This window comes from Colletotrichum chrysophilum (assembly GCF_026319265.1).
Source record: "Colletotrichum chrysophilum strain AFK26 chromosome Unknown scaffold_84, whole genome shotgun sequence".
Lineage (NCBI taxonomy): Eukaryota > Fungi > Ascomycota > Sordariomycetes > Glomerellales > Glomerellaceae > Colletotrichum > Colletotrichum chrysophilum.
In genome coordinates, this window is record NW_026517371.1 from 164114 (window position 1) to 179711 (window position 15598).

At 50.4% G+C, this 15598-nt stretch overlaps 3 protein-coding genes across 3 annotated transcripts; 1 reads left to right on the forward strand and 2 right to left on the reverse strand.

Moving 5' to 3' along the window:
- Positions 1–1619: 1619 nt before the first annotated feature.
- Positions 1620–2464, forward strand: COL26b_009086 (uncharacterized protein; the record flags this gene model as incomplete). Its single annotated transcript, XM_053181827.1, has 4 exons — positions 1620–1656; positions 1833–1890; positions 1963–2099; positions 2169–2464. 4 exons carry the CDS (start codon positions 1620–1622, stop codon positions 2462–2464), a joined length of 528 nt encoding a protein of 175 aa, XP_053034259.1.
- Positions 2465–10872: 8408 nt separating this feature from the next.
- Positions 10873–11871, reverse strand: COL26b_009087 (uncharacterized protein; the record flags this gene model as incomplete). The annotated part of the gene is made up of 2 exons (XM_053181828.1): positions 10873–11539; positions 11594–11871. The coding sequence occupies 2 exons, from the start codon at positions 11869–11871 to the stop codon at positions 10873–10875; spliced, it is 945 nt and encodes a 314-aa protein (XP_053034260.1).
- A 1364-nt stretch (positions 11872–13235) lies between these two features.
- Positions 13236–15545, reverse strand: COL26b_009088 (uncharacterized protein; the record flags this gene model as incomplete). The annotated part of the gene is made up of 2 exons (XM_053181829.1): positions 13236–15334; positions 15422–15545. 2 exons carry the CDS (start codon positions 15543–15545, stop codon positions 13236–13238), a joined length of 2223 nt encoding a protein of 740 aa, XP_053034261.1.
- Positions 15546–15598: the final 53 nt, after the last annotated feature.

The following is a 15598-nucleotide window of genomic DNA, read 5'->3' on the forward strand; positions in this document are numbered from 1 at the left end:
AGCACAAAATGGCTCTGCCTACATCCGCAGCCAGAAATCCAAGAAAGATGCTCCAACGAATCGCGTGGTAGCCCAAGAACGAATTCTCGGACATGATGAACTCCCCGAATCGTCAAGGACGTCAAGGACTTGAGGAGTGGGGGAAGCCGAATGACAACGACAGACTGCCCCCTGATGTCTCTCAGCGCAAGCTCTCGGATATGGGAGAAGTCCATTGCTTCTATCCACTGATCGAGGTTTGTCTTATGCTTCTGGTCATCGGGAAGGTCGCGCCATTTATAATACCTAGTCGCCAAGTCGGACATGTACCACCAGAAGTAGTTGCCAATGCCATCCGGAGCCCAGCTGTGGGGGTAAGAGGGAAATAGCTTGCTAGGTGGCTGAACCCTATTCCACTCCTGGTAGCCAAAGTCGTAGCCGTCAAGTTGGAGAGACTCGAGTTTGAACGAATAACGAGAGCCGGCAGGGAAGTCAAATGGGAAGTTGTACCTGTCAGGATGGCTAGAACAACCAAGCAGAGTGACTCGAAGTTTGATGCTCTTGAGAGTGGTGCTGTTGGAAAGAAAGTCGTGGACTTGTTGCATTGTGCGAAGAGGAGACCGCCGCGGTGGGAATTCCTCACGCGTCGTTTCCAGACCGCCTGGAATCGTGGTATCAATTCCTAACATCTCATCTTGGGGAATCGTTGAAGCCATCGCTGAGATTGCAACGCAGGACAAGATGCCGCAAGCTACTGTAATGAGCGTGGCGTTCTGACGCATGGCCTTTTGCAGCCGGATGATTATGAGATTTCTTGAAATAGGTTTCAGGCTGGAGCTATAAATCACTGCTTAGTGTAGCTGACGAGTTTTGCCTCAGAGTTTCGAGGAAAACGAGGGCAAAAGTATGCCTGTTGCAGGATGTTTGCTACAGTCTACGTCATCTCTAGGCACCAACGACGGTTGGCCCAATGCGATTGGTCCATTGGCAACAAGCCTTAGCAGCTCAACAGCCTTGTGAATAACACCGATGATGAGATTTTGGCGACTGGTAAGATGTTTGTGTTATTTAGGCGGGTTTTGCATCAACTCAGCTACGCTATTGACAAAATGGCGTTGATCATGTCACAAATAAGATGCAAGTCAACGAATGGCCACGCCTACCATCTTAGGGATAGTGAAGCCCAATCGGAGTTCATCCCGGCCAGGTAAAGTGCCGAAGAAGACACGACTAAGCTCCGATATAAGAATATTCGCCAAGCCCTTGGCGCGTCGGTTCATTTGGAACATTGATTGGACGTGATTGTGAAGCAGACCAACAATTGGACGTTGGTTCTCGGTTTATGTGGACACTAAAGTCTTGGCGTGCGCGTCGATTTCATACTTATGGATGCACGTATCCGTATCCATGTCGCGTCCCTTTCTTGGCTGGGACAGGAGCAATTGAAAATACCGCAGGCAGAGAGGCCGCCGTGCCACGGTTAGTGCACACGCCCTGAAATAAACATCAGCCCCCCATTGCGCTTCAATTTCCTGCAACCTCAACACCACACAACCCCTCAATGACCACGCTCCTATCAGCGCAACTTGAAGTCCTATCTAAGCCCACGTGCATTTTACTACCCACCACCTCACCAAACCATGTGGAAGCCGAAGCTGAATTTCATATCCCTCCATTGTAAGTTACACTCCTGGCTGGCATAAGTATGCTCATCGTCACCGCCTGCATTTTCTCTTGTTGAATATGATGTACATGGGTCCCAGCTAATGGCTTATTTTTGTTATCTCCAGACACATGGATCCTATTTTGTAGCCTGCTTTCATTTCCTGTGCTGTGTCCTGCGGGAAACCTAGCGGCCATAGATGCCTTTTTCTTTGGTGCCAGTGGTTCGACCGAATCCGGTCTCAACACGTAAGTCATCAAAGTCACTTGATTGCTATGTCTTTTTCCTTCGTATATGTCATACTGATCATGATATGGTAGAATCGACGTCAAGGACTTGAAGACTTACCAGCAAGTGTACATCTATGTGATCCCCATGATCACTAATCTCATGTTCATCAACATTGTGGTTGTCGTGGCGCGTCTCTACTGGTTCCAGCAGCGACTGAAGAACATTGGTAAGAAGTGAATGCGTCTTCTCTTAACGCAGCATTCACAGCCTGGAAATACTGACGCCGTACTCAAAGCCAAAGAGCGGACCCTAAGCCCGTGTGCCGAAGATCTAGAAGCGGGTCCTCCCGACCAGGAAGCCGAAGCGAGAGGTCGCGAAAGCGCCTTGGATGAGACACATGCCGAGCAAAAAGCTGTTCAAACTGGCCCTTCGGAATCGAAGCAAAATGAAACCGTGGATACGGGGCTTGCATTTGGTCCCAGAGCAACCACCATCACCTTTGAGGAGAATCTCCCCAACCGCGGCCAATCCACTGCCGATAACGCAGTCCTCCACGTCCCAGGACCTCGAGACCGCGATGATGGTACGTAATCAGTCGGTTTGACCTTTCATGGGAACCGGGCTAAGATCTTTTGTGCACAGGCCAGTCCATGATTGAAATTCGCCAAGATAGAGAGAGCATTGATGGTATGGAAGCCATAGGTTCTGTCAAGGTCATCCGAATATTGAAGCCGCTGACCCGCCGTTTTAGACATTGATGCGATCCGTCCCGTTGAACCAGTCGCAAGCGGCTTGTCTCGGCGACGACCTCACAACATGGAAGGTCCTGCAATGCGCGCCGCTCGCTCGATGGAGAAAGTAGCTTCGTCTGTTCTGGTGCTTGGCCACTCAAAGTCTCTCGACCGTGAATCGCGCCGTTCTGACTTGTCCACACGACCCCGGCCACCACGCACAGCAGATCTCCCCTACTTGTCTCGCCAGGTGACCGTGGGCCGCAATTCCCAGTTCTTCCACCTCACAGAGCGAGATCGTGAGCTACTTGGCGGTATCGAATATAGAAGCTTGAAGCTCCTTCTGAAGATTGTTTTTAGTATACGCCTGCATAACCCCCCACAATATCTAAACAGATTTGGCTGATTTAGCGGTAGGTTACTTTATCGGGCTTCACGTATTTGGAGTCATCTGTCTCTTGCCTTGGATTCTACACGCTCCCCCAAAGTACCAATCATGGCTTTTGGAGAACGGACAAGGCCAAGTATGGTGGGCCTTTTACTCTGCCCAGACTATGGTTGATAATCTCGGGTTCACCCTGACCCCGGACTCGATGTCGACATTTAAAGACGCCACCTGGCCAATGCTCGCCATGACCTTCCTTGCGTTTGCGGGAAATACGATATATCCAGTGCTCTTGCGACTAGTCATTTGGGTCATGTCAAGGGTCGTGTACAAGAAGTCGGCCACGAAAGAACACCTTGAGTTTCTGCTCGACCATCCCCGCAGATGCTACACTTTACTCTTTCCGAGCCGACCCACCTGGATCCTGTTCGGCATTGTCTTCTTGCTCAACTTCATTGACGTTTTGTTGATCATCGTTCTGGATTTGGACAACCCTGCCGTCAATGATTTGGCAATGGGGCCTAGAATCCTATCAGCTTTATTCCAAGCTGCGTCATCACGCCACACTGGCACTTCGACACTGAACCTATCCCTGGTCAACCCCGCCGTGCAGTTCAGCTTGTTGTGCATGATGTACATCGCGATCTTCCCAATAGCGATTAGCATTCGGGCATCAAACACCTATGAGGAACGAGCCCTTGGCGTCTACGAGGCCGACAGCCATCTAGATGAAAACAACGGGGCTTCGTATGTTATGACCCATGTTCGGAACCAATTGAGCTTTGATCTCTGGTACATCTTTCTTGGTACATTCTGCATCTGTATCGCAGAATCCCAGAGAATCATGGATCTCAATGAACCAGTGCGTACCAAATTCATTAATATCCACGGAAGCCTGTGCTGATACTTGATTTTATAGGCATTCTCAGTGTTCCCGGTCTTTTTCGAAGTAGTCAGCGCATAGCAAGTAACCCACCCCTCTCTGAATGTTTTGTATCGCTCACTTTACCCGTAGTGGCAACGTTGGGTTGTCCCTTGGGCACCCTTCGGTCATGACATCACTCTCTGGCGAGTTCACTACCTTCAGCAAGCTGGTCGTTTGTGCCATGATGATCCGTGGTCGACATCGTGGACTGCCATATGCCTTAGACAAGGCCATTATGCTTCCAAACGAAGGCCGCCCCCGACAAGAACATGGGGTTGAACCTGTTGAAAACAAAGCTCCCACAATTACGCCAACCATTAACCAGGCTCTAGCCGAAGATGCTCCAGCAAAGCGGCACCTGCAGTAATGCATGCAATCACGGGTAGGACATGCTCTTGAGGAAGCATTTGCATCCTTCTGAAACATTCGTCTCATTGAGCCAGGATCGAGGCATCGCAGCAGATAGAAAGTTGATAATATAAGAGTAGTCTGAAGTCTTATAAGCACCCTCGATGATTTTGTGTGTCGGCCTCAGCGCTAAATGCCCTACGCTGCTGCGCATAATGCATAAGGTATGTGACATGAGTTGCTTGGCACTCTGAAGAGCAATATTTTTGTAGGCAACGATTCAATCAAATAGTGCAAGAAGAGTTGATGATCACTGTTCAAGAAGGAACTCCGGGGATTTCAAATCAACCCAACCAAGATTGGGTTCTGACTGTTTCCAGCCCAGACGATCCTGCACAAGTTTCGAGTATGTCTTGACCTCTTCGATCGGGTAGCTAAGAAATGGAATTTCCTTGATACAATTTGTTAGCTCGGCAAGCCCTTCATGAATATCTAGTGAGTTGAAGAGCTGGCTTACCTCTTGACGATGAACGCCACTGCACATGAACATGATGTGTACGGTGCGACATCCATTTGACAAAGAATATTCCCCAGCCCCATGGTAAAGACTGCCCAGCATGATGAATGCCTCTCCAACTTTGAGTTCGGCATTCTCAACTCCTTTCGTTCCATCTGGCCCAAAATCTGGCTTTTCATCGCCCCAAAGGTGGGAGCCAGGAACGATGCGGGTTGCACCATTCGCCTCAGTTGTGTCGCACCCGGGAACAAAAAGACCCAAGAGCATGTCTCGACCTTTGGAATACTCACCTGCCTTGACATGTTTGGCATGGTGATTTTTATCATCACGATGAAGCTTTTGCGCTTTGCATCCAGGCTGTGAAGACATGGTGATAGATATCGAAAGAAGAGGATCGGATCGCTGGACCTTTGGCTCATCGCCATACCAAATTTCAGTTTCAAGACCGATGAAGTGATCAGCAAGGCTCTGTCGAATACGATCTCGTAAGTAACGAAAGTCAAGATGATGGATGAGATAATAGTCTTCTGTATACCTGAAAAAGGGCATCGGAGAAGAACTTTTCTCGCACTGTCTGGCTTCGACCCATCAGCTTGGTGCATGTAGCAGTCCCTCCATTCAAAGCGCCAACTGTACTGCCCGATTGAGCGAGGGAGGCATCGAGATACGACCGGACTTCTGCGTTCGCTGCTTTAATCGACGACAAGTTGGCAAAGTCTTTAACGACGACACACCCATCGCGTTCGATGGCACTAATGAAAGATTCCAAGCTGGCGTCTCGGGAAAGTCGCTGCACCATTGTGATATTTGGCGATGGTAATTAGGAGCTAGGTCTGGTGAGTTGATCGGTCCGCTAGAGCTGAGCTGTACGTATGCTAGGAGAAGAAAAAGAATGTTTGGAAAGGTCATTTTTGAATGGCGAAACTGATATTATATGGGTCAAGTTACTACTGCCGTAGCCTTCCACACACGAAAGAGGCAGGTTTGGGAGCCTAAAACGGGTCTGATAAGCAGACGCAAAGAACTCCAAAGATTATGACTTGACCAGGGCCGCCGGAGATAGGTTGAGGACTACCTATCTATCTTGCATGTGTAGGTGCGACACAGTCATCAGACTATGAATCAGCGGAAAACTAAATTGCGTGCGGCCTCCAGATCAGAGCACTTTAGCCCGATATCTTGCAGGCAGGCGCCTGACCCCTCATGCCAAGCTGTGGATCGGCTAAAATGCCGCCGTCCATGATTGAAGAGAGCTGACTGGATTAGCTAAGCTTTGCAGATGGACTCAAAACCGGATCCTGGGATCAGGCAATCTCAGCTGATTACAAACTGCAAGAAGCGAAGGCGGGAAAAATGGCCGAACCATCTCCATCCTCGAATGGCAATGCGACTGGGGTTGAGCAGATCGCAAATGACCTCTTCAAAATCTCGTTAACGGAGAAAAACAAGGCAAATTTGTTCGCAGATGCTTTGGATCGACTGGCCTGTACTCACGAAGAGGCCGAGATTACCCTACATAACCTCCAAGCTTGGGCACCCAACGTGGCCAAGTCATTCTCACAGCGAACTTCAAGCACCATCATTCAAACGCCCTTTCGAGTAATTTGCTCGAAGCAGTCAGTTGAGAACCCGATTGGAACCGCGACGGAACCTACTCCTCAGGGCATGCATCCATTCGACGCTAGCTTTGTCATCAGACAATACCTCGCCATCAGCTACAGCTGGCATAATTCGGGATGGCCCGCCACACCCCATTCAGCGCCCGCTCCTGGCAGTATTTGGCCAATTGGCAAGCGCTTCGCAGAAGCCATTGTATCTGAGCGTGGGCATGTGCGAGAGGGTATGTGGATGGACCAGATCTGCATCGACCAAGAAAACAACAGTGAGAAGCAGCTTGCCATCGCGTGTATGGATGTCATCTACAGGACATGCAGAAAGCTAGTGGTTCTTCTTGAAGATGTTGAGCTTACAGAGGATGAAGCTGATCTGTGCCAAAAGTATGAGGCCTTCGCCTATAAGCTACATCACCAGCCGCAGGACTCTGCGGAAGCCACTCTGCTTATCTCGTTGCATGATAAAGTTGCGGCGGCTCGATGGTGGCAGCGATCTTGGTGCTTTCACGAATTCGTTGTCGGTGAGCCATGGAGCGACAAGAGGCACCAAACTGTCCACAATACTGTGTTTGTAATTGGTCTTGGCGAGACAAGAACTCTGAGGGTAGAGTGGTCGACTTTGCATTCCATCTTAGCAACAGTCACCATCCAGTTAGGCCATCGAAACGAACACAGCCAGTACCTCAACCCGATTCTTGCCGGCTTTTCAAATCGAACTTCTCCCCTTATGGAAAGCCGCCACCCTCGAGCCGGTGCCCTAATTTCTAGCTTCATGGCCCGATTCAACGCCGTGTGTCAGACAGCGTGCACAATGCCTGGCGACAGGCTTTCCGTATGCATCAACCTAATTGGAATCGGCCTGGTATATTTTCGGCAACATGAGCCCACCGAGGACGAGGTGTACCACCTTGCTGTACTGCTGTCACTGGCGGCAGGAGAAAAGGTCGTTTTGTCGTTCGTTAATTCAGAGCCGCTCAAAGTTTCAGGGAAACTGTCATGGATGAATAGATCCATTGCGGCAGCTGATACGACGCTGGACAAGTTTGCTCTTGGAAGTGTCAGAGGCATTCACAAGGTTTCTGCAGACCGGTTGGAACTTGACATGATGTTTTTTACTGGCTCATTTACAGGGTGCAGCGAAGAAGAAATCAACGCGACCTACAGGATCTTCCCGGGCGCTATCAAGAGCACTCTGCCCCCCCTCAAAACAGAGGCCATGCGAATGCCAGCATTCCGTACCGACGAAGAAATGGAAGTGCCACGTCGTCAGTTTCTAGCTTCAATATTAGCGGGCGGGGCTGGCCTTGCAAAGCGCATCTGGTCGCAACTTCAAGGCGAGGTGATTCGTTGGAATTACAACACCGGGATTTTTGCGGATTTCGAGATTAACGACGACCTCCGAATGTCGTCTGAGGAGTTCCAACGGGCTCTCCAAGAGAAACCGAGAGATCAAGAGGACGCGTACTCCATCGAAGCAGCTCTCGGTTTCATAACATGGATCACCGACCCGCGGTCAATCTACTGGATGTCTGCTCCTATAGCCCGAATCAAATCTACAATGGAGGGAGACGTTGCAATTCTCAGTCAATTCTTATTGACGCAAAATTTCAGTGCAGTCAGCTCTGAAAGTCAGATGCAAGTTGCTGTTCCAACCGATCTGGTAGATGGGGATTGCGGATGGACCAGGGCATGGATTCTGATGCCATCGACCAGCGGGAATGACAATAAGGAATGGAAGGTGGTGGCTAAAGCACTTTTGCTGGGTGAAACTGACCTCGGCAAAGAGGCAAGAAGGAAGACAGCTGGAGGGACCGGCCTAGCCGTCTCAACTCGAACAGGACAAGTTGTATTGGGATAATAGCAATGCGTTGGATACTTGTATGGCAGCTGTGATACAACAATAATAAACAGAGCGGCCGCCGCGGCCTCTCCATGGATGCACACTGTAATCCGCGGTTTCCTCTACAACCAATTAGGTGAGAGTATGCATTGATTTCAGATCCTTGATGGCGAAAGAAAGTGCATGGTCAAAGTAAGGCCGAGTTCACGTCCGCCCGAGTTGCAGATTACTCAACCGCACCTCGTTTCCAGAGTCAGGGAGTTGGAATGTTCTTTTGACGATACAGAATGAGCTGCTCCATATTTAATACCTTACTTTGGAACAACTCTGATTGAAGAATACTTAAGTCGCATGCCCGTAGCTCTGGAAAATGGACCAAAGGGCTGGAGGCGACGGCGTTGCGTTGGGAACGCTTGACAACGATTTAACAATCAGTCATTAGCTCAATCTGTCTTACAGGTGAAACAATGCTCGAGCACAGACCATATACCAACGGACGCGCTAGCAATAAGCATGTTCCTATTGAGTTTTGGTCAGCTTGCCGAAAGACAAGATACATGAACCAAGCCACGAATCCTACGACCGACGGACTTTAATGTGGATACGGGGCGCAGTGGAATGGAAGGGACTAAGAAAAAACGGCGGAGTACATAGAGACACGTCATCCCCATCAGCTGCTGACAGTGTGACAGTCTCCTTTGAAATTTCTCTCTGGCACTGAGCTTGCCGCTGCCTTCGATTTAAGCGACCCGCGCTATCTCATCACATTCTCGAAGGTGTATTTTTGACCTTATGCTGTTTTGTTTGCCACATGTCATTTGCCATAATCTTTGGAGATCAAGGGCTTGGGGCATAATCGTATACTATGATCCCCGAGAAGCGAGTCCGCGAAAGCACGTCCAAAGTCCGAACTGGATGCAGCACCTGCAAAGCCCGCCGAGTCAAATGCGATGAAGGAAAACCAATTTGCCGACGTTGCGCTATTGGAAATCGGAAATGCGACTATAGAACAACACGTGCGGCACCGCCACGCCGTAACGTCATCACGGTCTATTTGCCCCCTACGAAAAGTCAACCAGTATTCGTCTCAAGTAACAGCGGCCTCGATTTCTTCTCACAGAATCTTGCCTCAAGTTTAGATGGACAATTCGACTCCGAGTTCTGGAGCAAGCTTGTCTTGCAACTATCGCATTCTGAACCTTCAATTCGACACGCGGTATCCGCCATCAGTCTCATCTATCGTGACGTCGAATCATCTTTGCAGCATCCGGCAGGCTTCGTCAATGCCAACCCCGAGGCTCGGAAAGAATGGAGTTTCGCAATTAAGTCTCTGTCAGCGCGGATTGAGACTCACCCCAACTCTATCTTGGTTCCTTTGGTTTGCTGTCTTCTATTCACGTGCATTGAGTTTCTTAGGGGCAATGCCGAATCTTCCATGATTCACATTCATAGTGGTTTCAGCATTCTGGCGCCTCTCCGCCCCAACGGTGAAGGATCCCAAGACTCCACCTCAGGGTTCTTGGCTCAGGATCTCAACGACATCGAAGACTATATTGTTCCAATGTTCTCGCGTCTTAGCGTACTGTGTTGTCTTGCTGGGAGGGTAACCCCAGCGATATACGCACATTCGGATGAAGGAGAGTCTCCTCATAAAGATCTTGATAGTGCCAGACGGCGACTGTTCGATATATCAGACACCTGCATCCGTTTTATTCGCGCAACCGGTCCCAAAGCGGATGCATTTCAGATTGGTATCGACGAGCTCATTGAACAGGCGAAACTTCAAACAAGGCTAGACGCGTGGCACCAGCGACTAGAGGACCTGCTGCAGCGCATCCAGACTACCGGTAACCCCGTCAATCAGGACGCAGTCAACATACTCTTAGTAAACTACAAGGCCATTTACATCTGGACGCGAGTCTGCACCACATCTTCAGAAACGGCCACGGATACTTATCAAGCCGACTTCGAAGAACTTATACATTATGCGGAACAAGTCATCAAGCCAAAGGAGAAAATGGGAACACCGCAACTCCTATCTTTCGACGTGCAACTGTTAGGGCCCCTCTTCTACGCTGCGCTGAAATGTCGTCATGCCGCAGTACGAAGACGAGCTTTGGAATTGTTGAGGCTAGCACCTCGACGAGAAGGCTTATGGAACGCCCATCACGCATACCTCACAGCCAAACGAGTGATCGAGCTGGAAGAAGAACATCTAGACCGACATGGATTGCCAGACGAGACTTCCAGACTCCATGGCTTGCCACTTCCTGATGACGAGTCGCGGATCTACAACGTATGCGAACTGCCTTTTGACTTTCGGAAGTTTGATCAAAGCATCGTGCCTAGCCCGACTTATCCAGGCACGCTTGAAGCAATGTTCCAGACTAAGCCGTGGGGCCTGCTAGGGGAGTTTCAGACAATCACGGAATACATCAAGCTATAAACCAGGGAATACATGTCAGCCATTGTCGGGGTCAAGGCAAAGACGAGTAATTGATCAATCACTTCTAAAGTTCCATTGCTAAGACTCCTCTCTAAATACACTCTAGTCTATCGATCGACAAAGGCTCAAAGAAAATGACAAGGAAATCTAGACCTAGACCCCACTATCACACACTCGATTATAGCTAAACGATATTAAGCGGGATGCTTCTGTATGTCTTCCATAGACGAGCCGCTCGCGGTAAAAGCAGCATCTCTGGACTGCTTGATCGACCAGGTTGCACTATTCCACTTGCCACCAAACGCAATACCCGGGCTCAAAATCGTCATTGCAAGAACTGCCAGGATGATCATCGGCCCCTCCAAGATCATAAATGACACTTCGTCGTTGGCGATGGGTCCGTCAAAGCCTTGCTGGAGTTCCGCAACACGATATACCGAGCGGATGAAAACGAGAACAACAGCTACGCCCAGTGCGTATTGGAACCAGGCAAACTTCTTTGTGCGCCTCAAGTCAATGAAACGTGCATCCTTAACTTCCTCGCCTGTCTTGCGGAGCCGGATCACGAATTCAAGCCACAGCAGCATGAAGGTGAGCAGCGAGACGACTTGAAACACAACTCCCGCGACCATGATGGCCCTGCCTGTCTCACTCCCAGAGTGATCGTCGGCCGTGGCTGCAATTCCACCACCGGCACCTTGTAGAACGAGCGAAATAAAATCGCTAGTCATAAATGTTATTGCGTAGGTGCGCGGGCTGAAGCGGGAAATCTGCTGGCCGTGGACGATGATTATGCGGGAAAGGCAGAGGTAGAGGGCGCCAGCAAGGAAAGCGGGAGCGATTGTCAGAGGAACTAGATAGCTATAGAGACTGTCAGCAACGCTGTTCGTAGGATCAGGGGAAAACAAAGCTTACATAATGAAATTGTTGAAATCGAACGGGTTATCGTGAAGCATAATTCTGCCTGCGTAACCGACAACCTCAAGAATAAGGCCGCAGACCATGCCGACCATGAACCCCCAAGTCTTGTATCGAATGCCAAGCCCGATCTGAGCAACAAGGAGCAGACCAAAGATGGCGGCATAGACGGCATTGCCAGCAAGTGTTGGAAGGTATTCAACTTGAGCGCAGCTGAGGGGACATGTCTCCACAGTGCAGTTGGCATTGCTTAGAAGAGGGCAGGTGTTTGACATCTTGGCTGCGAGTTGAACAAACTCCTAGGAAAATAAGAATGGTAAAAGGAAGGACAGTCGTAGGTGTATTGGATTGCACAAGTGGTGGAAGGTCCGAATCGATCATTACAGAGCGCCCTTGCTGTATAAATACATTTACATTCTTCTCACTTTCTGTAGCATCACCATTGAATCCGAGAATTCCATTCCCTAACTGTCACTGACCTCGTTTTGAAAAGGGTTAGACACGTACGAGATCCTTCTGCAGCACGTGCCACAAGGCTCAATTTCGACTCCCGCGTTCCATGATTCGCTCCTTCGCAACCGCCCTTTCAGATGCGAGATTGCGAAGCAACGAAGCCACGAGGCTTAGGAGCCCGAGAGTAAGCAGGCAGGCAGGTAAGCGTTGAGCCCTTCCGCCATCGCTGCGCTGTCTAGCTAGGACTGGCCAAGCTACTTCGAGCAACAACACATGATTGGCTCACTGCCGAGATCTCGTAACTACCTAACCAGAAACAACCTAGTAGGTACCCACCAAAAATAGTCTCGTAAATGTCTAACTAAAAAGGGAAATGTGACTTTGACAGGCATTCCGGAGAGTTGATGGATGAACTGGGGTTTCACAGATGGTAGGTTCACTTGCCCGCTACCCAGTGCACATGGCGGTGGCGGTGTAACGGATATGGGGTGACTCGGGCGACGGTCGGCAGGGTAATTGACGTGGATGTCTCGGTGTCAGCTAGCAGGTTATGTGTAGAGATATGGAAACACTCCGAGAAACATCAATCGCGGTACCAATTGCTTAAAGATCTTGGAAAAGCATACCATAAGCCGAGAACGAGATTGAAGCACAGTTTCATGGGAAACAGAAATGGAACGGCGTCACCCGTACAATCTTTAAGCAGAGGTATGAATCAGAACCATGAAGCCCTGGCAGATAATGGAGAAATAGTATGGAGAGAAAGACAAATCAGTGATGAGCGAAGGATCGATGACATAGGGCTATGTACTTCAGGTCATGGAACGAACCTATCGTCAGTAGTCCCTTTTCTGTGCGCTGACGCGTCTTTCGCAAGGTAAAAAGAAAAAGACCCCGAACCATCCGGACGCAGTTTCCGGGCACCAAACACAACGAGCTGACATGCCTGGTACTTCAAGTGGCTTTTTGGCCTCTAATTTGATGTTTTTGTTAGTAAATACACGCTCTGAGATGGACCAAGCATCGGCTTTTCACCTATTATGTAAAGCTTTCATTCCATCGTTCTACCCTGGAAGGAAACAACCAAAATCGGCGTGAATCATTCAGCAAACATAGTTTGGGATGCATTGCTCAATGTTGAAAACTCTGCAATCACTTTGTAGGCTACACAATTCATTGACCGGAATCAGCCAGCGTACCAGCCCAAATCCATGCCATTCACCATTGAATTGAAGAGGGCTTCCACCTCCCGATCCGAATATGACGCCATGGCTGGCATCTCGGATGGAATTCCGTCATCCGTGTCCAAATCTCCCAGGACGACGGCAAAAAAACCTGAGAGGAGCAATTTCTGATCCAAGGCAAGATGTGCCAGGAGGTTTGTACTTGCGACGTCAAATATCTGCATCGCCAATGACACCAACCGGAAGAGAAGCGAGGATGGCGCTTGTCGCCGAGGAAAGGTTACCACGTCCGCGGTGGAATAGCATAAGGCCAAGATCTTCAAGTTTTCATCGATGATTCCATTCTTGTAGCATAAGACAAGGAACATAGTCGCGAAGCTGTAGGAGATCCACGTTGAGTCCACCGAGTATTTGATGCGGTTGATTGCCTCAATGTCGGCAGTGTATCTGCCCCTAGGCAATGAATCGATACTTTTATAATGTCCCCAAGACCGGCGTCTGGATTGCTCTGCGAGTGCGAAAATAGTCAAGGCCGCCGTGTGCAGACTGACCTCCAGCGCCTGGAGCACGTAGATGGATATCTGGCCCTGGCCTCCCGACGGCCGAAGGAGTGGCGATAGACATGCGCTGTTGATAGAAAGACGATAGGATCGCAGAGTCGTAAACGGCATCTGGTAGTGCTGGATTTGGTCGCCGATGATGGGATTCCAGTCCGTCTCCCACGTGTCTAACTCCAGATTGACCTGTCGCAAGCAGTCGGCATCCAATGAGCGCGCATTGGGGCTTCCGCTTCTTCGTGCGGCTCGTTTAAGAATAGACACAAGTTCGCACGTTGCTGAGCTCCTTGTGTCATCGGGATGAATAGCGTTGTCGTTTGACCTGAAGCGGCCAGCAACGGCCACCACCGGATCCGGGTTTAACGTCGCCGGGAGACCGCTTGAAAGCGTCAAGGCGGCATCGCAGGTAAGCAGATTTATCCACACACGTAGCCGACCGACATCTTCCAGTGTCGGGAGTTCGTTGTTGTCTGACTTGAAAGGGAGCACTGCATCTTGGTGTAATCCGAGGAAAAGGGCATACCGAATGGCCAGACCCAGCATGCTCCATGCGGAGATGGCGTTGTACCTGATAGATCTACTAGAATTGCCAATATTGTCGACGGGCATCCATTGTATATACAGCAGTATTGCGCGAATGTGATCCAGATTTACATCGTCCAAGTTTGGTTTCAAGAGAAGACGGCTTAGGGAGTGGTCCAACAGTGAGATGAGAGCCATGTAACGACGTTGCGTCTCGGTTGTAGACGTACTGGTGAAGCGGTATCCGATACAACAGACGGATATGAATAGCGCCGGGCAGGACTGCCTGATGATGGCCGCAGAGGTCTGGGTTTGTGGGCATAGCACCGGTGCCCATTTGTGACAGTGATCGAAGAAGGTATCGAAGGTTTCTTGGGCTTGCTCCATCGTCATGACGCCACAGATTATCGGATCCAAGGCCTCGTTCTCCACGCTCATGTCGTGGATGTCGTGGCGCAAGTGGCGGAGCATAGACATGGGAGTGCTGAAGTCCACAGAGCCGTGAGCATCGCTTCGGCGCCCCGGACTAGGATTTTGGAACAACGCGGGCCCGCTGGCGAATATCTCATCATTGCGGATCTTTGCTCGCTTGGAAAGGGGGGATGTCGCTGTCGCGCTGGCTCTATCGTGCCATCTCTTCGTGCCCTGCGGCGATGGGCCCGGCGGGTTTGCGACGTGCAGACCATCGAGACCCGAATCTGGAGTTCTGTTCACTCGGGAGACGACAGCGACGGCAGCATTGAGGTTGCTCACGGTCGCTTCCAGCTGGCTGATGCGGCTGGCCTGCTCATTGACCTGCTTTTGGAGCCGGTCAACTTTGCGAGCGCTTCGGCTAGCGGCATCCACGTCATTGAACCCTTGCTCATTGGTAGCTGTGGTGAAGGAGCATTGAACACCCGAGTGGGCGCATCGCCGACAGGGTTGCCGGGCTTGGTCCTCCGGTGCCGATGCCGAGGCGCCGGCGCTGCTGCCACCGCCAGGCCCCGAGCACTTCTGCTTGCGACCGCGGCATTGGGCACAAGCTGCGCCAGATAGGATGGTCAGCGGATCATACAGCAGAAGATAGACGAGTAGGAAACACGATAAAGATAGCAGCATGCTGTACGTACCTTTCGAGGTCCGATAAATCTTTGCCGAGGGTGGTCCGCCGGCGCCCCAGTCGGTGTGGGCCGCAATCGCCTCATCGACCGCGAGCTCGTCGTTAAAATCGGCACGCAACCGACTGTGATCCATGATTTCCTGGCCGCTTCCATTACCCAGGACCCGGCTGCCGGGGGTGTCTTATT